This window comes from Ovis aries, chromosome 1 (genome assembly GCF_016772045.2).
Source record: "Ovis aries strain OAR_USU_Benz2616 breed Rambouillet chromosome 1, ARS-UI_Ramb_v3.0, whole genome shotgun sequence".
NCBI lineage: Eukaryota > Metazoa > Chordata > Mammalia > Artiodactyla > Bovidae > Ovis > Ovis aries.
The window spans coordinates 104,493,785-104,515,745 of NC_056054.1; the positions used below are offsets into that span (position 1 = coordinate 104,493,785).

The 21,961-nt window shown below is 45.9% G+C and overlaps 4 protein-coding genes across 63 annotated transcripts in view; 1 reads left to right on the plus strand and 3 right to left on the minus strand.

Annotated features, from left to right (window-relative positions):
* TPM3 (tropomyosin 3) overlaps positions 1–1,733 on the minus strand; it is a 28,110-nt gene extending 26,377 nt beyond the window's left edge. For all 8 annotated transcript variants that reach the window (XM_004002542.6, XM_012182154.5, XM_004002541.6 and 5 more), the window contains exons 1-2: positions 1,581–1,733; positions 843–968 (exon numbers count right to left, since the gene is read on the minus strand). In XM_004002542.6, coding sequence (XP_004002591.1) covers positions 843–968; positions 1,581–1,694 — 240 coding nt within the window. In that variant the 5' untranslated portion in view covers positions 1,695–1,733. The remainder of the gene's footprint in view (positions 1–842; positions 969–1,580) is intronic.
* A 6,378-nt stretch (positions 1,734–8,111) lies between these two features.
* On the minus strand, positions 8,112–11,318 carry CFAP141 (cilia and flagella associated protein 141). The gene is made up of 4 exons (XM_004002545.5): positions 11,251–11,318; positions 10,878–10,918; positions 9,075–9,204; positions 8,112–8,552 (listed from the first exon to the last, which is right to left on the minus strand). Exons 1-4 carry the CDS (start codon positions 11,281–11,283, stop codon positions 8,451–8,453), a joined length of 306 nt encoding a protein of 101 aa, XP_004002594.1. The 5' UTR covers positions 11,284–11,318; the 3' UTR covers positions 8,112–8,450.
* Positions 11,319–11,829: 511 nt separating this feature from the next.
* Positions 11,830–20,464, minus strand: C1H1orf43 (chromosome 1 C1orf43 homolog). Of its 4 annotated transcripts, XM_012182428.4 has the most exons (8): positions 20,246–20,464; positions 19,756–19,857; positions 15,871–15,988; positions 15,614–15,667; positions 14,498–14,664; positions 14,347–14,405; positions 13,140–13,226; positions 12,648–12,762 (listed from the first exon to the last, which is right to left on the minus strand). In XM_012182428.4, exons 1-7 carry the CDS (start codon positions 20,309–20,311, stop codon positions 13,181–13,183), a joined length of 612 nt encoding a protein of 203 aa, XP_012037818.2. In that variant the 5' UTR covers positions 20,312–20,464; the 3' UTR covers positions 12,648–12,762; positions 13,140–13,180. The 4 variants fall into 4 exon arrangements, with proteins under 4 accessions (XP_004002601.2, XP_004002602.2, XP_012037818.2 ...); XM_004002552.5 differs by lacking the exon at positions 13,140–13,226 and having other exon boundaries at positions 11,830–12,762; XM_012182435.4 differs by lacking the exon at positions 13,140–13,226 and having other exon boundaries at positions 12,650–12,762; positions 14,313–14,405.
* A 352-nt stretch (positions 20,465–20,816) lies between these two features.
* Positions 20,817–21,961, plus strand: part of UBAP2L (ubiquitin associated protein 2 like) — a 44,021-nt gene continuing 42,876 nt past the window's right edge. For 29 of the 50 annotated variants that reach the window (XM_042254583.2, XM_060414408.1, XM_060414412.1 and 26 more), the window contains exon 1: positions 20,817–20,935. The gene's annotated coding sequence lies outside the window, so the exon portion shown is untranslated. The remainder of the gene's footprint in view (positions 20,936–21,961) is intronic. The other 21 variants (XM_060414332.1, XM_012182307.5, XM_060414358.1 and 18 more) reach the window with 1 other exon arrangement.

Sequence of the window (21,961 nt, forward strand, 5' to 3'; positions counted from 1 at the left end):
TTGACTGTATTTCCATCAATACCAGAACATTCTTTTGTTGCTGTTAAGATTCCTGTGTTACTTTTCTTCCACAAATCTTTTCTTGTAGTCTCTCATTTATCTTTGTGGTTAACTTCAAGGTTGACGATAAAGGGAAATGGGTGACTATGAGATAACGTGAAGTGGAAAAGAGAGTTTATTTCATTTTCAAGTGGAAAAACTCAGCCCTAGAGAAGCTGAATAATTTAATCAAGGTCACAGAGTGAGGTCTGGTGGTAACAACTTTACTCCCTGGTCCTTCTTATTTCTGATATATCATTCTAAGATTCTCTCAGCTGCCCTATAAGCAATGCTTTCTATGGTATCTCTGTGGCATAAGGTCAGATGCCCACATTGGCCAAGATAAATAAACCCATATAGGGCCAGGGTCAGTGTGACCTCCTTTGTCCCATTGTGAAATCTGAGCTAGCTCTGCTGGGCAGTTGAGAGATGAGAGGTTCCCTATTAATACACATATCTACGTGCCAGTCCTTGGACACAAAAGCTAAGAATGTGGCATGGGGGAGGAGGTGGGGTAAGTGATAGCACTGTGGACTTGGAGTTCCCTCCCTTTGTCCAGGTCCTGGGAAAGAATTAAATCCTGGATTGAGGGTAAGAAAAATGAGACTTCTGCATGTTTTAAAGAATGAAAGTATATGCCAATAAGGGTATACCAGCATGTGGGGAAAATGTATGTGGGTATCTACGCCTATGTTCTGAGAATCCACAAGTGTATATATGTCCAAGTATGTTTAGAATTCAGTTGTTAACATGAAGATCTATTTGTACAGGTTGAACCCACCCCCCAGTTTCCCTGTACTCACATCGGCTGCTTTCTTCTCCGCCAGCTCCAGCTTCTCCTGAGCATCCTTCAGAGCTTCCGAATACTTGTCCAGCTCATCTTCTGTCCCTTTCAGCTTCTTCTGCATGGCTGCCAGCTCATCTTCCAGCTGTGGAAGCCCCAAGAGTCACACACAAGACACGCAGACACAACAGTGCAGGCACAGACCCTAGGCTCTTGAGCCTGACAGACCCCTGAGCTCACCCTCTATATTACCATCCTCAGAGAGACAGCACACGTTCTTCCTCATCAGTTTCAGCCAACTGCCCCAGGAATGATGCTATGGCCTTGGCCTGTGGCCTTGTAATCTCTGACCCTAAAATGACCAGGCCATGCTGAGTTTTCATTAAGACACTGGGATGGTAAATATCTTCAGATGTCAATGTCTGTGACCCCATTTAAGGGAAAAGAAATGCTGCATGCCAAGCTCCCACCTTTTCCTCTAGAAGTCAGGAGTTATTCCAAAACATGATCCACTCCCACTTAAATCCAGCAGACAGACTGTGGCTCAGAAGGGGCCACTGACTTTCACAAGGTCACACAGTCAGTCTAAGGCAAATACCCGAGATGCCCTCTTCATGTGCTGTGAGGCTGGGGAAGAAGAGGAGTCCCTCCTGCCCAAAGGATGAGCTGGCACCAGTGGTCACTGCCTTTCCCACCAAAACTCTTCCATTTCAGTTTGGTTCACCAGCCGGTAAGAGAGACCAAGGCTAAGGCCTACCTGCTTACTTCTTTCTTCTGCCTGCTTCTGCTCAGCTTCCGCTTGCTCTGCCCGATCCAGAGCATTCTCCTTGTCCAGCTTCAGCATCTGCATCTTTTTCTTGATGGCCTCCATCCTGAACAGTGGCCGCTTGGGAGCTCACCTGTGAAAACTGGAGGACTAGAGACTAGGGAAAGAAAGGAGGGGCTGCTGGCTGAGTGACTAGCTCCCCAGACCTGGGCCTTTATTTCTGCCCATGGCTCCACCTCTTGCTCCTAATATGGTCTTCCCAGCTCCCTCTGCCCCATCATTGTTCTCAGGGGAACACAGGGTGAGACACTTTGATGGACTGACATCACCAGCAAAGAAAAATTAGGGAACAGCTGAGGCTGATTTTAGACAATGGAAAGTGGGGGAGGGAAAGGTTCTCCCTGACCCTGAAACTTTCCACTCACACTGGGCAGCTCCATGCATATTTTAAAAGAGCAAGGAAGGGGGAGGGGTAGGATACTGAAACAGAGAAGGGTACTTTGGCAATTCTAGAATGGTAGTTTTCACCCAAAGCATGACTAGTTTTCCTAGTTTGCCCTTCAGCTTTCCCCTGACTCTCATCCAGACTGTGTTGGATGCTAATCAAATTCCATTGGTTGAGTTTTACATTTTGATTCCTGGTATTTAGGGATCTTGAGCAACAGTGAAGAGGGGAGATCACCCATGATCCTTGACAATTCCCCAGATCCCCAGATCAAGTTACTGTGCTATTTTGAGAGTCTCTAATGGGCAGGGAGACATTATTCCTCCCTGCTTAAGAACCAGGGGGATGGAGTAAGAGCGTAGGGTTGGGGTTTGGATGGCCATCCCAGAGTTTCAGGCCAGTGGGCAGGGAAGGAAAAGTGGGAGACACAGTAAACCAGATAGGATCACGTCCTCTGTTTCCCCATAGAGATCTTTAAATAGAACTTTCATACCCACATAGACCAAGGTCTTGTTGCTCTCTACTCTTCCCACCCTCTCCTCCCTTCTTCACAGCTGCCCCCAGTCATCATCATCATCACCATTACCAGCTCTGTTCTCCCTGGCTTAGCTCCAGGCTCTGTTCATTCCACTTGGAGCCTTGCTACTGACAGGTGGTAGTTGATCCCTGACACGGGCACCATACAATCTGAGAATATGCCAGAGAGAGGTGGGCACTGTTCAAGGTGACCCGGACTACCAGGGAAAAATATAAATGGTGCTCATTAGTCATTATGTCAAGGATAGATGGGTGGTGTTAATACTAGGCTCCAACAATGGGGTGACTGAAACACCTACCTCTAATCACTAGGGGTAAATACACAGATAGAACCATCAGCTGAACCATCTTGAAAGAAAACAGAAAAACCAAAGACCCCTACTATTCGCCTTAGGGAACAGGAGTCCCAGGGGCAGGAAACATTGGATAATAAGGTGGGGAGATTGAATAAGGAGGAGAAGAATACAAGGACAGGAAAAGATCAGAGCCATTTCCTTTCTAGCACAAGGAAAAGAAGCTTCACAGGTGGCAGTAGTAGTAAAGAACCCACTTTCCAATGCAGGACAAGTAAGAGATACGAGTTCGATCCCTGGGTTGGGAAGATCCCCTGGAGGAGGGCATGGCGATCCGCTCCAGTATTCTTGCCCGGAGAATCCCATGACAGAGGAGCCTGGTGGGCTATAGTCTAGGAGGTTGCAAAGAGTGGGACATGACTGAAATGACTTAGCATGCACACACAAGGGAAAGAGAGAGGAAGATTTGATACCCAGACTCCAGTTCTCCCCTGCTCCCACACTAGCCCTCCAGGTTAAGATTGAAACCCACATGGGTTGCAGCCACTAGTCTTCCAAAGGGGTCCTGGAGAAAATAGGTTCAGTAAAAAAAAAACAAACAAACAAAACAGGATCCCAGAGCCCCAGAAGTTGGGGTAAGAAAGAGTATGATGCCAAATTGCCTACTGCTGTAAGAATATGTTTGACATTTAGTTGGTTCCTAATTAAACAACCCAATATCAAACATATCACACAGAAGCAGGCAGAAGAGCTTTCATGGCCCTCTGCCTTCCTCCCCACTGCAAAGAAAGGGCAGAGCAGACACGTCAGGCACCAACCCCTGAGAGCCATCTGTCTGGGGAAAGGGCACCAACCCCTGCTCTTCACCTCCTAAGACAGCCGGCTCTTACTCATCAGCTCTTCGTGCCATCCCTGTCTTGGCTCCTTTGCTACCAGTGCCTGGCCTTTGCTTGATCACGTTAGCCTACACCAGGAAGAATATCTGGCAGCCCTCTGCATCCGGGCACCTATCCTTTCCAAAAGCTCCAACACAGTTTCTTCCCCTGGTGTCACGGCCTCAGCGCTCAGAGGATCAACGGTGTCAGCAGCCCCTTGTCAACCTTGCCACCTGCTCCCCTCAGTTCCCCTCCAGCTGCCCCCAAGGCTTTCCGGGAGAGGGGGTGGGGGCTTGCACGTCCTGCTTTACCTTTCCAACTCCCCCACAAGGCTGCTGAGGGCCTCTCAGTGGACCCTTTCCTGGAACCTGCCTGCTCTTGAGAACTAGAGATGAGTAGCCATGAGAAACTTCCAGAAGGCTTGGTTGCTTTTCCCCACCATATTGTCCCTTCTCACCTTCTCCCCATGCCCTCCAGGCATCCTCCTCCTCAAAGTCACCCTTGGCTGTCCCGGAAGAGAAGCGTAACCTGTCTTACTAGCAGGCTCCAGCCCAGGCTCCAGAGAAGACTTAAGGACAGCCTCTCCTGCCTGGCAGACTTGAAACCAGGATTTTAGAAGGACAAGGTGAGGGAGGAAAAGGCCTCTGCCAGGAAACAGCCTGCAGTCCTTGGGACTCTCCTCTTCTGGGGCTTCTTACAACGCAAGCTCCTGAGTTGGCTTCTTTAAGGGTCTTTCCTCACAGGGGCCTGCTTTTCTGGGAGGTTTCTCTGCTGAAGAGAATCAGGTCTGTTGAATGTCCTGTGGCAGGCAGATGCTTCTCTCTACTGTGGCAGAAAGGAGCGCGAGTTATAGCTGCACTGGTGGGGTGGGGTCTTGGATAGAAGCGTGGGGTGGGAGGAGGAGGCTCTGCTTCAGCCCCCAGGCCTGTTCCATGTGTCCTTGTTCCCATTAGTCCGGACACCCCCACCCCGCTCAACGTGCACACACAAACAATCTGCCAACTTGACAGTGCCCTTGATCTAGATCGATAACTTGTCCCAAGCTCCAGTCAATTCGTATTGTGTGGCTCTTGCCTTCCAGGGAAGACTAACAAATGGGCCTACAAGCCCCAAGGTAGACACCTGTGGTGTTGTCTTATGGCTTTCAGTCTGTGTGTAATTTTTTACTTTCTTGACCTTCCTTTTTTACCCTTAACACCCACACCTGCCCCAAATTCTAGTTCCCTTTTCTGGAAACCTTGACTGCCCTGGAGAACCACAGGCTGGAGGGCAAGAGGCTGGGGAAGGGATTTTAGCAGGAATTGAAAGGACTTTAGTGGATGGCACCCCACTCCAGTACTCTTGCCTGGAAAATCCCGTGGACGGAGGAGCCTGGTAAGCTGCAGTCCATTGGGTCACTAGGAGTTGGACGCGAGTGAGTGACTTCACTTTCACTTTTCACTTTCATGCATTGCAGAAGGAAATGGCAACCCACTCCAGTGTTCTTGCCTGGAGAATCCCAGGGATGGGGGAGCCTGGTGGGCTGCTGTCTATGGGGTCGAACAGAGTCAGAGATGACTGAAGCGACTTAGCAGCAGCAGCAGTGTTTGGCAAACTCGGGGAAACAGAGGCAGAGACAGGAAATATTGGTGTAGGAGAGGAGCAGCTCTCCCAGGAAGAGATTGACAGGGTGGCATGTCCAGGCGGAAACCTCAGATGGCCTCTGATGAACGCTTTCCAGCTCTCCTGGAAGTACCTTCTGTGTAGCCATTTCAACCCAGACTGAGTCCTTTTGAGCCTGAGGAGCTGGGTAAGGCACTGGCCACAGAGGGAAAAGGGGCTGGGGAGGCATGAAGGGGTGAATTACTCAGCTGATGTGATGAGAGCAGACAGGGCAGGCAGAGAGGATCAGAGGCGATGGGCTCCGCAGGGGGCCGGACTGCCAATACTGGAGCTAGCCTGGCACTGACAAGCCCTGGGGAGAGAGGCCAAGGTCAGGGATCATGGCAGAGGGGTGGGGCGTTCTGTGGGCCCAAACGAACAGAAAAGAAAGAAAAGGGGTTGATGAGAGAATGTGGCGGGAGGTAAGGGGCAACCAGGTAATGGAGTTGAAATAAAAATAGAAAAACTATCCAAGGACAGGGAAACATCATTATGGGTTATCATCTCTGCTAAGTGCTTTATTTAATCCCTACGGTCATCTAGTGAGGTAGGCATTATCTCCATTTTACATATAAAGCCCTGTAACCCAGAAAGTTAAAATTACTTGCTCAAGGACACACAGGCAGCAAATGACAGCCAGAATTCAAGCCCAAATCCGTCATATGGAAGCCTGCTCTCCTAACACCAGGCTATGCTGCCTTGCATGAGGCAGCGGGTGGCTGGCAGACAGATACAAAGAGGAGAGAAGGGAGGTGAGACAGACCTATAGGCAACAGAGTGGAGGAACAGGCAGAAGGAATGGGAGACTCAGTCTCAGCTTAATGGGTCAAACCCAGGACACAGGTGTGTGGTTTTTCCCTCCTATAAAACTCCCACCATACTCGTCATGACTTGTTCGCCGCCTGCCTCCTCCACCAGCCTGGAGCTCCGTGTACTGTTTGGTGTCACAACTCAAGAGCAGTTATTGACTAAAGATTAGAGGGCTTGGAAAGCAGGGCTGATGGAGACTGGAGGATGAATGGACATTTAGGACAGAAAGAGAAAGACAGGGCTGGGATGGAGAATAATATTTGAGCTGCCTAAGGGGGCTGGCCAGGGGGCCAAGCAGGGCATCTGTGAAGGGCTTGGGTCATAGGAAATCTCCTAAGAGGGAAGTGGGAGGATACCTACTGCATGCCAAGGGCAGCGCTTGCTCTCTACACGCATTTATCTTATTTAATCCTCATACTGTTTCTGTGAGATGGGTACTATATTCACTTTCAGAAGAGAAAACTGAGGCTCAGAGAAATAACCTATACATACACAAGAAGTGAAGCCAGACTTTGAACCCAAACCTGACTCCAAAGTGTGTGCTTTTCTCTTTATACCTTGCTGCCTCTCTGTGCTCATCAGTGTGGTGAGGAGAGGAGGAAGGAGAAGTTCTGACAGCTTAAGATGAAGACAGCGTATTGAAGGACAGAGGCAGACTTGGGGCACAGGGGAAAGAAAAGGTGTGAGTTTTGCAGTGTGGACAGAGCCACAGTGTAGAGAGCAGGAAATCAATGTGGGAAGGATGAGTCACCGATGAGAATGCAGATGGCAAGGTGAGGGATGAGGGGAAAAGAAGTATGATGGCAGTTAAGCAGTGATGGTGTGTTTCTGCTCCTGTGACTGGCTGCAAAGTGGGAGTCTCTCTGGCTTGAGATATCATTTGTATGTAAAGTGGATCTTTATGAGTAAGGTTCTCTGTGGCCTATAGATGCCTATGATTAGTACTTTTCAGAATTTTGAATGGATTAAGATGTCACATGCTCTTTCTAGTCCCCCATAAATCCCACCATTTCTTTCCCCCTCATAACTGCTATATAACCTGCCTGAACCCTGAAGGCATTTGAGTTTGGAACCCTGTCATTTCGAAGAGGTGAGCATTCAGACAGAAATTCAGAGGAAAGAGACTTTTCCAAGGTCTCACAATAATTGGCAAAGTCAAAACATAAAATCCAATCCTACATGGAAGATGTCCATCAGCAGATCAATGGATAAGAAAGCTGTGGTACATATACACAATGGAGTATTACTCAGCCATTAAAAAGAATACACTTGAATCAGTTCTAATGAGGTGGATGAAACTGGAGCCGATTATACAGAGTGAAGTTAGCCAGAAAGAAAAACACCAATACAGTATACTAACACATATATACGGAATTTAGAAAGATGGTAACGATAACCCTGTATGCGAGACAGCAAAAGAGACACAGATGTATAGAACAGACTTTTGGACTCTGTGGGAGAGGAAGAGGGTGGGATGATTTGGGAGACTGGCATTGAAACATGTATAATATCATGTAAGAAACGAATCGCCAGTCTAGGTTCGATACAGGATACAGGATGCTTGGGGCTGGTGCACTGGGATGACCCAGAGGGATGGTATGGGGAGAGAGGTGGGAAAGGGGTTCAGGATTGGGAACTCATGTACACCCGTGGCGGATTCATGTCAATGTATGGCAAAACCAATACAGTATTGTAAAGTAAAATAAAGTAAGAAAAAAAAATCCAGTCCTACTGACATCAAGCCCCATAGTGCCTGTGGATTAATAGGCAGATTCAGAGCTATTGTCCAAGTATACAGAAGAGATCTGTGGAAGTGAGATCAGAGAGGTGGTGAGCAAATCCAGAAAGCTTTATTAAGATACTGGCAGCTGTGAATAAACACTTTGAAGTGGGCTGAAAGAATAAGCCAGTGGTCCAAGTCTGAACTTTTAAGAACTAGCTTTATTTATTAAACCAAATCAGGATGCACTGCTCACGTTGTTTATCTATCCACCTCCCCTCCACTCACGTTAATACTGCATACCTCATTCTGACCACAAGGCGTCGCTCTTGTTTTTACCATTGTTTTATAGATCATTTTCCAGATAGCACCGGGGGTTGACAAGAACAGGAGATGTGAGAGTGGGAACACTGTCCTAAGCTCTGGGCAGATAACTATAACCAGAGGAAAGTGCGTTTAGAAAGGGACGCTGGAGGTAGTGGGGCTCAAGAAGGCTAGGTTAGCAGATGCGGTGAGAATGGAAGGACGTTTTGAATGCCATCAGAGTCTCTCCACGTAAAAAGCTTTGCCCTTCTCATTTAGTTCTTGCTGGTACTGCTGATGCTCCTTTTCAAACAGCTGGTGCAGGGCAGCTTGACGGACCTGGTGGGGTGGATAGAAGAGTGTGATACTTGCCCTCTGTGTACTTGCTTTCCTCATTCTTTCTCCCTGGTTGCTTTCCCATCCCGTTTTCTCTTGGATATGGAATTAGCTATGGCTTAAAATTAAGCAGGAGCACAAAGACTAAACTTTAGAGGGGAAGCCAACCCATTTTTTTCTCTGGGGGTGTGCAGACCCACGTCTTTTCTGAGAACACACCAAAACCCACAAACTTTTCTAGGCACCTGGGATACAATGGTGACATGACAGCAACAGGGGACTCCAAGGAGAGAGGTTCCCAGAGGCAGATGCTAGGCACTAAGGCACAGTTTTGCCAAGGTGAGAGGAGCAAAGACTAGACAGCTTTGGGACTCTGCAGCTGGATACAAAGAATCGGTGAAAAGGAGCTTTGATTTCAGGGTTAAGAGTTGCTGCTCTGGTGTAATGGCAGCGACCAGGAGCTTGGGAATCCCAGTGGGAAAAGGAATAGTGCAGTGGAGGGTGAACCTTCGGCCATGAACTCACCATCAGCAACTGCTTGTTGGCCAGTGCCAACTCCTGTACCATGGTGTCCTGCATCCTTAGGACAGCATATGGGTTTCTCCTCTGGCTTAATGTTATCTGCCACAGACAGTGCATGTGTGAATTTCGCCACCTGTCCCAGGCACAAAGGTAGGGGTTGAATAGGTTAGAGTTAGGAGGAGAGACAAAACCTTGTCAGGGAGGCTCTTCTTCATCAGAACTTCTGTACCATTGTCAGAGAAGACTGCAAACTCCTTGAAAAGGTGACTAGTACTGGCTTAGCTTCTCCAGGAAAGAACACTGGAATGGGTTGCCATTCCCTTCTCCAGGGGATCTTCCCAACCCAGGGATCCAACCTGGGTCTCCTGTATTGTAGGCAGATTCTTTACCATCTGAGCCACCAGGGAAACCTTGATTTAGAACCTAGCATATATTAATAGGAAGTATATAATTCAATCACCATAATAACCATGTGTCATAGGTATCAATTTTTGCATTATACAAACAAGGAAACTTAGTTCAGGTGAGTTACCCAAGGTCACCTGATGGCAGACCTGCGTATCAAGTCCAATCTAAGGATTGATTCCTTCCATCATCCAGTGATACTCAGTCTTGGCTAGACACACTCTGGAATCATTTAAAGTTTTCTAATACACAGCAGGATTATATATGTGATACACACACATATCCTCTGTTCAGATAATCTTGTTGACATTTCTTTTAAAAAATCAAGTATTTTTTATAGATGACTGAAAAATATATACAGGGATATATAGTAAATGAAAGCTGGAAGCATCATTCTTCTGCCCCAGTTCATCTCAACAGTTATCAGTTTCTTGTGCATCTTTACAGAAAAATTTTGTCATGTATTAGCAAGTATAACTTTTATTTTTAACATGAAATCATACATTTACATAAGCAGTATTACATAAATTTGGGCTTTTCGTATCAGCACTTAGAGATTTGCTTCATTCTGTTTAAAGGCTGCCGAGTACTTTTATAACAGAATTTCACCAGCTACACGTTACTTCTAGCTTTTTTACTTGTATGAACAATACTGTCATGAATACTCATGTGCGTACATTCTGTTGCTTTTGTAGGTATGTGTATAAGGTATTCCTAGAAGTTGAGTGGCCAGTTCAAAGGATCTGTGAATTTAAAATTCTGATAGATTTTACAAAAAAGGCTGCATCAGTCTTGACTCCCATGAAAACTATATGCATTCTTTTTATCTCACATCCTTGCTATCTCTGGGTATAACCTATGAAACCTTAAAACAGGCTTATCCTAGCTAATCTTAGGCCATTTTAGTCAGAATCTTCTTCTGGGTTACGGCCTTTTTTTTTTTTTTTTAATCTTTTGCCACATCATGCAGCACATGGGATCTTAGTTCCCCACCCACTGCATTGGCAGTGAGCAATCTTAACCACTGGACCACTGGGGAAGGCCTAAGACCTTTGTTTAAAAAAAAAAAAAAACTCCCCAGATGATGAGATACACAGCTTAATCTTTTTGAGTTTTCTTATTCATTCATTCAATAAACACCTACCGCATACCTACCACATGGTTGGTGAGTGTGATACCAGACAACAAATATTTGAATTTTCCTTAAAAAGTAAAACAACAAAAACTTGCTCCAATTTTCTTTCAGAGAATGGGAAGCAAGGAAACAAAGGCTGCTGCTTGCCTGCTTCACACCTATTTGCCTTTTTGAGGAACCTCTAACAAGATGAAGTGGATATCAGAGGGCAGGAGAGTGAAAATGTCAAGCTGAAGGGTAAGGGAAAGGACAGAAGCAGAGATTACCTCTCCACCATCTTCTTAAGTCCCAGGGCCCTTTGAAAATGCTGCAAGAAAAGGGAGTTCTGTTACCTGCCTTGATCTCTAATACCTCACCCTCAGTGCCCTAACATAGTGGGAGACAAAGATCTTTCTTTTCGGAGACAGGGGAGTAGCCAACTTCCGAGGGCAGGTGTGGAGAAAGTCCTATTCATGCAGGGGTTAGTATGCAGCAAATATTTGAATACCTACCATGTGCCAGTCTCCCACTACCCCCCACCCCGCTGCTACCCTTCAGTTACATCAAGGGCCTCTCAAGAACTGTCAATTTCTGAGAAATTAATCTGGAAACCTTATCCAGGGGAAACTCATCCAAAGCAGCCTTTCCAACTCTGCATACCTCTTCTACTTTTCCGATCTTTTCCATGGACATGTCTACAGACTTGCTTGATGTAGTCTTAGGAGACTGAGCAAGCTCTCATTTCTGTTTAGTCACCAAGGATTCAGTAGTCATAGCAACATTTACACCTCCAACAATGAGCCTAGGCCTACGAGAGTTCATTGGTCACCTGGCCTGTTGCCCCAGAGACCTGAAGGGAATCCTGGTTCTCCAGCCTTCTATTAGTGACACAGGCACTTTTATGAGCAAGGACCCCAGTTGCAACTTTAGGATTTCTTCTTCTGAGATCCCACATGACTCAACTAAGAGTTTGCATACCACAAATCCAGAGTTCGATCAAAGATCCCACATTCTGCAACTAAGACCTGGTGCAGCCAAATATAAATAAACATTTTTTTTAAAACTAGGCTGCACCGGGTCTTAGTTGCAGAATGTGGGATCTTTGATCGAACTTTTGACTGAACTCTATTTCCCCAACTAGGGGTGGAACCAGTACTCACTGCCTTAGGAGCATGAAGTCTTAGCCACTGGACCACCAAAGTCCTCCTCACATGCCTGTTTTATTAAAAGACAACTGGAGAGGAATGAATCATATACTTTATTTTTTAATTGTTCACTAAATGGTTTATAAAGTCAGATCAAGATATTGGTCTATTCCTTCACAGTATCCCACAAATAAGGAGTGATGGGATTATATCAGATGTTAAAACATTCCTTTTTCAATTTACTCATGACAGTATACAATGAAAGTGGAAGGCAGATCCTCGCATGTTAGAGAAGTTGTGTTAATGTTTCCGTTAACATCCTGGTTTAAGTGGAGCACCAGAGTAAGTTGTTCTCGGTAGCACTCATGGGCTCCACCAATTTCCCCAGCATTCTGTATACCATTTCCACCAATCAACTCTTAGATGTTTCAAACCAAAAGGCTCCCATTCAGCTGTGTACAGAAGACAAGACACTAAGCCTGGTCACCCTTGGGATAATTTATAGTCTGGAAAATGACAGATGAACCATGATCAAAAAACCAAGTGAGGATTTTTAAGGAAGCTTTGACAGAAATATTGAGAAAAACATCTAATTCAACTCCAGAGAAAAGTGATACCAAGGGAAAATAAAGTCTTAACTGATGTTCTGAAACTGGCCATAAGAACGGGTGGGAGAATGATCCTCTAGGAATGAAATCTTAAGAGCTCTGAACACAACCAGGGCTTCAGCTGATCCAGAGCTGGGCTGACCCAGACGACCTGAGTGAGGCCACCCGGCAAGCACACTGCAGTCTGTGTGGCTCCTTCAACAGTGAGAGGCCTTCAGCTCCATCACAGAGTACTCTCCAGTGTGTTATAGTTGTCCTTAAAGCTCTTCAATTCGAGGAAGTGCTTGGCACGTTTACTCTTCTGACTGGAGGGGAGGTATGTCACCTGGATGGTTGTTGGGGAGACTTCAGGAGACTGGGTTAGGTCTTTGGCTGCTGACTGGTGTTGTCGCTGAGAGCTCCCACTTCGTGCTTTGACCCTGAAGAACACAAAGAGGGCTGGTCATGGACAGACAGAGGACTAATGGAAGAAAACAATTCAAAGCTTCCATATCCTATACATGCAACTGTAGCCACAAATCGTCTCTGTCCTATCTTACAAACTAGTTACTAAAATCCCATGTGGTAGCTTACCACTGAGTCCCTGCCTCTGACTCAACCTTGTGTTCATTCCACTGTGCTTAAAGAAAACTTTTAATTCTGATTCACCTAATGTGTGCATGCCACTAATATACTCCCAGTCCAAAGAGTCCTTTGAAACAACTGACCTCCAAAAAATAATATTGAAATTAACTACTGAATTATCATAAGTTAGGACACTAAATCTGGTTCTTTTACCAACATGTAATTTACTCACATCCCATTATCCCTTTATGGTGGTATCACCCCTTTTGCAGATTAGGAAACTGAGGGTCCATCAAGGAAGGTGCCTGAGGTCACAAAGCTAGTAAGTGACAGAGAGCTGGGATTAAAATCTAAGTTTGTCAGATTTTAGAGCCTATACTCTTCAATATACCTATTGCAACTTTCTAGAAACTGAGATCCAAGAGACTAAACTTTTTAAAATGTGGTAAAATACACATAAAATTTACCATCTTAACAATTCTTATATGTTTACAGTTCAGTAGTATTAGGTACATTCACACTGTTGTGCAACCAATGTCCAGAATTCTTTTCATCTTGGAAAACAAACTCTCTGCCTATTAAACAACTCCCTATTCCTCCTTCCCTCCAGCCACTACCAACCACCATTCTGCTTTCTGTCTCTACGAATATGACCACTCTAGGTACCTCACATAAGTGGAGTCATACAGTATTTTACTTTCAAAGAAACTGAACTTGAACAGGCCTTTTCCACCCTTTCCAAGGGTTTTCATTAGTTTCCTAAGTAGTTTTTATAGGACCTTTGTCTTTAGAACATATAAGGATATACAGAAAACAGGACAGACATGCCCCTCATCTTTTGAGAAAGAGTCATAATCAACACAGCAGAAAGCAGATGTATTATTTTCGTGGCTGGTAAGTAACTCTTTATTCCAGATTGGCTTTCCCCCTTTACTCTAATGTTTACATACATGCATAAACAACATATTGAAGCTCTGTTAGCAGGTATTTAAAATGTTCCCAGCAAAAAGTCATGAAGTCTCTTCTATAAAACACAGCTAGCTCTTTAGTGATACCTTTTGTTTCAGTCAGGGTTATTAATACTTTAAGTGGTAATAAAGTTGGCTGACAATTAATTCTTACTTTTATCAGACCAAGATACAAAGGAAGACATTTTTGTTTGCTGAAAAACTATTTTATTCCTTTTACTGGTATAACAGATTACACCAATTCTGACATTTTACTGAGTTGGACAAAAAAATCAAAATAAGAAAAGAGATACAAAAAAGTAGGAAAAACTTCTCTTACTAGCTTGCATCTACTTTCCACCATAAGAAAGAAACAGCTCTAGGACCTGATTTTGTTCACAGTGCTTTTGAAAGTAATCTAACTGTGAAAACAACCCAGGACTACTGTATTCTCTAACCAGCTTCCTTTGACATGTTCCCCTCCAAACTCACGCTGTGGCCAGCTCACTCAGGGCCTCCTGATAGTGCAGGTACTCACTCAGGCCAAAGACCTGAAGAAAGAGGAAGAAAGAATGAGGATCTCTCAGTCTGGGGCATCCCTTTAGTTTCCTGAAGGAAAAAGTGGCCATTCACTGTGGCTTACCCCTGTCCCATAGCGGGCTGTCTCATAGCCATCCAGCAGGGTATCAATGAGGGCCTTGCGCACACCCTTGAAAGGAGTACTAGTGTTTCGAAGATCTAGCAGGTAGGAGCGGAAATTCTTGCCCATTAAGGAATGGGGATGCCGGCCTTCAGCATGAAATGGGATCTCTGTGGAGATAACAGAACAATGATATCCCCTTTCCTGTTTGTTTAGTCTTCCTAATTAATTTCCCAAACTTAGAAACAGGTACAATGAGTGAGTTGGGGGAAAATTTTAAGAGAATTAAGAAGGCTAGAGATCTAGAGCTACGTCTGAGTGGTCATACAGTGGTGGCAATGTAACTGTTAAATTATACCAATGGTATATAACAGTGTCATTTTCCTATTTACCCTCCTACCTACCCATGGTTTAAGATATAAACTATGTTTTGGTAGAGATAGAGCATTTCCGACAACAGTCATATGAAAAAAATGGAAAAAAAATTCAAGAGCATTTTTGACAATGGTCAAATGGAAAAAAAAATCAAGAACCATCTATGTAGGCTTGGTGAAAAAGCAGATGTTGCCTGTCTCCTGTGGAAAAACAAGCAAATTACCACTAGTTCATGAAACTAAAGGTATGCTGCTGCTGCTAAGTTGCTTCAGTCGTGTCCGACTCTGTGCGACCCCACAGATGGCAGCCCACCAGGCTCCCCCGTCCCTGGGATTCTCCAGGCAAGAACACTGGAGTGGGTTGCCATTTCCTTCTCCAATGCATGAAAGTGAAAAGTGAAAGTGAAGTCGCTCAGTCGTGTCCGACTTAGCGACCCCATGGACTGCAGCCTACCAGGCTCCTTCGTCCATGGGGTTTTCCAGGCAAGAGTACTGGAGTGGGGTGCCATTGCCTTCTCACAACTAAAGGTATAGAAAGAACAAAACAAATCCAGACTCTCTGGAGAAAAATAACTTACCTACATCATTTCCTTAAGGCAAAACAGTAACCCAGTACTCTCAAAATTAGCAAACTCCTACCAGTTGGGTAGGTGTAGAAAGGACAAATTCTAACATAAATTAGGTTCCTCCCTCTCTTTCCTGGGTGAGCTCTCAGAATACAGAACAGCTGCTGAGCAGCCCTTACCAGAGGCACGGATAGCATCCAGAGCTTTCATCCTGTATAGGTAGTTGTAGCAATCTGTTGAGAAAGAGACTGGTGTCAGGAATAACCCTCAAAAGAGTCTCCAAACTCCAGCAAGCTTAGTGCTTCCCAATCTAACATATGCCCAGTAACAAGGAACCATAGTTGTTGAATTTGACAGCAGCTGTTTACAACTGAGAAAAGGACTTCAGAATTTGTGAGACCCCTCATGAAGTACTGTCCAAGAACATGCTACATACTTTGATTTCCCTGGGTTTCCAGCTGTAGCAGCCTTGCATCATCATCTGCGAGAAGCTGAGGTTCATACTTGATATCCTGAACCTTGGACAGTCGGATATCAATCTCCTCTTTTAAGTCCTGTTCATGCGGAGAAAAGAATACACGGCCATTTAGCCTGTACTTTGCTTCCCATCAATCTGGAAATGGGGCAAAGTGGGGAACAACTAAGACAACAGAAGCAAAGAAAATGCTCATTTGGCTAATGAAGGCACCAGGTTAAGACTCAAGAATTTAAGAAATAATTTAAGAGAGAATGGGACTGGACTTGCTAAGAACCCCCGTATCTCTAAGCTAGATCTTTTAATCTGCTAGAATTCCTTCAAGTTTTATTATTTCTGACTTTCTGAAAATTTTTTTTTTCTGCACCGGGGAGCTGCATGAAGGCTTTTAGATTCCCCATCAGGGACTGAACCCACATCCCCTGCAGTGGAAGTGTAGTCTTAACCACTGGACTGCCAGGGAGGTCCCCTCAATTGGATTTAGAAGAGTCTTGGTTCACTGTTTTTTCCTGAGCTGGGAAAAAATGGACATCAACTGTAAGTCATAATCTATTCTAAAACCCTATAAGGAGATCTGTATGCGGTTTAGAAGTTTGGGAACTATCTCTACCTGGTGGACCACAGGATTTCTAGAGGTTTTCTTCTAAGAGCATATTTAATATTTTAAGTAGGTAATTCAAAAAGAAACTAGGGACTTCCCTGGTGGTCCTGTAGCTAAAACTCCAAGCTCCCAATCCAGGGGGCCCAGGTTTGATTTCTGGTCAGGGAACTAGATCCCACATGGTACAGCAAAATTTGCTGCAGTCAAATTACAAAAAAAGAAAAAAATATATATATATACACACACACACACACACCACTGTTAACAGTTTCATATTCATTTTCTAACTTAAGAGGGCTGCCAGAGTCCCAAGAAGTATTCTCTTGTAACTGTTTAGAAACTTCCATTATGAAGTATGTCATACATAGAATACATTTCACATATATGTACACCTTAAATAATTATAAAATTCATTAATATGAACACCTGAATGCACTACTCACTTTAAGAACTGGGACATGACCAATGACTTCAAAGCCTTGTGTCCACCCCTGGTCAAATGCAACCTCCAACCTAAATTTCTCAAGTTTTATTTTTCTTTGCTGTTTTATCATGTTACCCTGAAGATGTTTAGCTTTGCCTGGCTTTGAACTTCATACAAATCGAAAAATATTTTGAATTTCTCTGCAATCTTTTAAAATTTTAAGTAAACTTTATTGAGGTTTAATTCAAATGCAATAAAATACATCCATTTTACGTGTTGATGAATCTTGACAAATGAATACTTTCATTCAACTACCATTCCAATCAAGATACAGAACATTTCCATCATCCCAAAATGTTTTTCATCCTCCTCTGCAGTTAAACTCTCCTCCATGACCCAGGGAACACTGATGTTTTATCTGTTTTAAAATTCTCTACAAATGGAATGGAATCATATGGTATGTACTCTTTTGTGAATGGCTTTCTGGCATTTTTTTCACTCAGCATGTTTTTGAGATACATTCATGTTTGTAATTTATTGTTTCCATTCAAAAAGATTTTGGGGATTCATTTGTGTTCACATTCTTATCTTCAGTTTCTTTTCATTTATCATACTGTTCCAGAACACAAATATGTTTTCAAGTGGAAATTTATCGTACCATATTTAAAAAAAATTACAATGCTTTATTCTTGTACATGTCTTCTGGTACACATGCAAAAATTAATTTCTGTATGGTAGGAATGGAGTCGCTGGGCTGTGGATTAGGTACGTTTGCAATCTTACTAGACAATACCCCAGTATTTTCCAAAGCAGTTTTACTAATTTACACTTTCACCAGCAACGGGAAGAATTTAGACAGAATGATTTAGAGCAAAAGGAATCTTAATCTCATCTAGTCTATGGTTGCCGGCAGTGATGGGGTGTTTCTAAATAGTCCAAGTTTTGACTGACTCATGATATAGTGTAAACTAACCCTGTGTCCTTCTTATGGGAGGCAGTTGGCATTTGGAGAACTGAGAGAGTCTGGAAGCACTGCTGAGGTTTCAGGCCACATCTTTGAGGCTTTCCATGAAATATATCATCACAGAAAAATGAGAAGAGAGTTACAACACTATTTAATGAAAGAACACTGATCTAGGAGTTGACATAATTGTATACCAGCTCTATCCCTCCCACTAACCTGCTTTTCACTCAACGATGAATTATTAACTATCTACTATACGTAGGCCGTGGCTCTATAGCAGTGAACAAAACTAGCATGGTGCCTACGTTATTAGAGCTTAGGGAAGAGACGGGCATTAAACAAATACACATAAAAGACAATTTGTAGTAAAATGCTATCTCAAAAAAAAAAAAGACCTAGTTTATAATGAGTCATAAGCATTCCTCTTTCTAGGAAATAGTACTTGAGGTAAGCTCTAAAGATCAAATGAACTAGCTACATGAAAACCAGAGGTTGATCATTCTGCCCCAGCGACAGCACACATAAAGATAAGAAACTCAATCAGCACAGCTGGATCCCAGTGATCAATGGAGAGCCATACAAAAGGAGGTTGGTAGGGGCAGCAGGCACCTTTTACCCAGAAGCGGAAGAGAGCAGCAGCAGGGTGGAGGTGGCAGGAGGGTATTAAGAGTTCTGATTTTGACATGTTGGGTTTGAGATGCCTATCAGACATCTAACTGGAAATGTTAGGTAGGCATCTGGATACACAAGTATGGAACTCAGGGAGGACTGGGATATAAATAAAATTTCAGTAGATTATTTAAAGTGAGGAAAGGAAGGCAGTTATCTTCAGGAGACAGTAGAGAGAGACTACTTGGTTATTCACTTCCTGTACGTCCTCAGTAAGTTGCTTCCTTTTCTCAGGTTTCAGTTTGTAACACGAATGATGGAACTAGATGATTTGTGCTGCCCTCATAAATCTAAATGGATTCGCTGGTGGCTCAGACAGTAAAGAGTCTGCCTGCAACGCAGGATATCTGGGTTCGATTCCTGGGTCAGGAAGATCTCCTGGAGAAGGAAATGGCAATCCACTCCAGTATTCTTGCCTGGAAAATCCTATGGACAGAGGAGCCTGGCCAGCTACAGTCCATAGGGTCGCAAAGAGTCAGACATGAGTGAGTGACTTCACTTCATAAATCTAAAGTTTTGCAAAGTTTGCCTCCTCACTGATGTGGGGCTAATTCTAATCACTCTAACTCCATCCCAAATCAAAAACAAAACAAAATCCTCAAACAGAAAACACTGGGTAGCTTAAGTTTAACAGGGAAATATCTTACCACAGAAAGTTTGGAATTTTAATTTAAGTCCTTCATTCTGCAGATGCAGAAACTGAAGTTCTTGGATAAGTTACTAGCTGTGCCACAGCAGTGAGCAGGTAAGCAGGACTCAAGATGACCTTTATCGCTCAGTGTACTAAAGCAAGCACGTGGGTAACTGGACAAAGAATACGGGAATTGAGTTATTTCGAAAGGCAAACTGCTAAGTCGCTTCAGTCGTGTCCGACTCTGTGCGGCCCCATAGACAGCAGCCCACCAGGCTCCCCCGTCCCTGGGATTCTCCAGGCAAGAACACTGGAGTGGGTTGCCATTTCCTTCTCCAATGCATGAAAGTGAAAAGTGAAAGTGAAGTCGCTCAGTCGTGTCCGACCCTTAGCGACCCCATGGACTGCAGCCTACCAGGCTCCTCTGTCCATGGGATTTTCCAGGCAAGAGTACTGGAGTGGGGTGCCACTGCCTTCTCCCGGAAGGCAAAGGAAATCTCATTCTGAGCCCTAATAGATCTGGAGAACCACGCCTATCTCACGTTTTAAGGACCTACCTTGGGGGCATTGTGTCCCACAGGGACATGAGGTCCCCTTCGGGATTTCATTGCAAAGCGCATGATTTGCCTCTTCACAAAAATAAATAGCAGTACAAACACCTGTCCAAAAGGCAGAGAACCTTGAATTAAAAAATTAAACAAATAAAAGGCATGCCTTCAATTCAAATATCAATTGGGGTTCTCAGGGGTGCTTTGGGATATAAGTTGGGGCAAAGCAAGGCCACTACCGATACGGTGGGTACGGGTGAACCTGTGGCGGATATGCGTGGGGGGTCTGCGTCCCAGGGTTTAGAGGGAGGGTTCTCAGCTGGGGGCGGGGCGGTGCGAGTCGGTGACTTACGCTCCCAGGTACTCCTGGGATAGGAGTCAAAGCCAGAAAAAAGTGCAGGTGAGTGGGTGGAGAATGAGGACACGGGGGACTGCTCAAGAGGAGGGTCTCTACTGGGTCAGACGCGACTGCAGGAATGGGGTGGGGGAATCTCCTCACCAGGCTCCCGTAGGCCATCACCAGCACGACATTCACGCCAGACAGCCAGTTACTGCCGGACGCCATGGCCTCCCCACCCCGCGCGGAACTGCTCCGGTTTAACCCGCTGCCCTGCCTCGTCAGCCCGGGTTCCGCTGAGGCAACGGCGCCTGGGTTTCCTGAAACTCCCCGGCCATTTCCTTACGGGGACAGACCAAGGCTGACCGGGCCTGAAAACATGGCGGATGGGGGGGGCTAGGAAAGAAGAACGCTGCCTTCCCGCTTCCCCCAAGCACGTGACTCAGGCACGCAAAGACAACCGGGACCGGCGAGTGCTGAGACGCGGAACTACGCCAGTAAGAGGAAGCAGAAGCCCTCTGCTCGTCACGTGGCGGAGGCGGGGCCGCCGCGGAGGAGGCGGGGCACACGCGCGCAGCCGGAATGAGGTGTCTCGTGGCGAGGCGGCACGCGCACGCTTACGTGCGCGTCCCTTTTCGCGTCACGTGCTGGGGGACGCAGGAAGGCAAGTGGGAGGGAGAAGGCGCGAGAGCGAGCGCGAGAGGGAAAAGGGGAGGGGGGAGGAGGGAACCTTATATCACGTGACAGGGGCGGCGCGGCCCGGGGTGTCAGTGTGGAGGAGACTGAGGTAAAGTTGGGAGCGCAGCGGCGTTGGCGGCGGCGGCGGCGGCAGCGGCAGCGCGGCGGGGCCGGGTATTGTCCGCGGCCCCTTTAAATCCGCGTTCCCCCTTTTACCCTCCCTCCTTTCTCCCTTACCCCCGCCGTATACCCCTCCCTCGGTAGGCCCCCCCGCACCGTGTTCCCCACTGTACACCCCCCACCTAGTCGTACGAGCCCTGGCGCCCCCCCCTCGAGTCGGCCGCTGGAGGTTTTGTTTATGGTTGGGTTCGCGGCCTAGTGGGCCGCGCCAGAGCCGGGGCCTCGATTTGGGAGCGTGGCCGGGGCGGGGCTTGGGGCAGTCGGCGGCGGGGGGGGCCATGCGGCTAGAGCCTGAGACGGGGGAGAGCGAGAAAGAGCGCGAGTGAGCGAGGCCTGGGCCCCGCCTGAGGTAGGGCCCTCTCTTTACGCTGGCCGGTTCCTGTGGAGAAGAGGAGAAGGCCTCCTCCCTTTCCAACCCTCTGCGGGCCCCCTCTGATCCGGATCCGGCCTGGTTTAGGGGTGGCGGGGAGGGGGGGAGGGAAGACGATGGGGTGGAGCTGCCCCAAACTCCCCCATGTGGCCCTCAGTTTGGAGTGCGGAGGATTAATTTGTTCCGGGTGGGAGGTAAGGAGGCGATTGGCCCTGTGAGCTCCCGATGTGGTGCTGAGCGGGGTGAGCCTCCCATCCTCCACGCGTGGGCTTGCGTCCCCTCTCCGTTTCCAGCCTCTTTGTCAGCTCCTCTTATTACCCTTCTTTCTTTCTCACCGCCCCAGCTCTTGGAATATATTTTTTTGCTGCTGTCTTTAGCTTCCTGTTGTCCATACTGTTGTTTTGGGTACCCCAAACAATTATGTTATCTGGGAAGCTGGGCATGGGAGGCCCCCATAGGGTATATTACGCCTAAGGGACGTCACTAGAGCAGTGGGGTTTTGATCACTCTTCTCATAATGGAACAGGAATCCCAAATTTCTTCAGACCCTTCACCTTGTGGGCAGTCCTTAAATTGCTTTGCAAACTGATGTCACAAATAGGTTGCTCCTTTTCCACTGTTCTTGAAATGTAGCCATCTCTGGTGTAGGA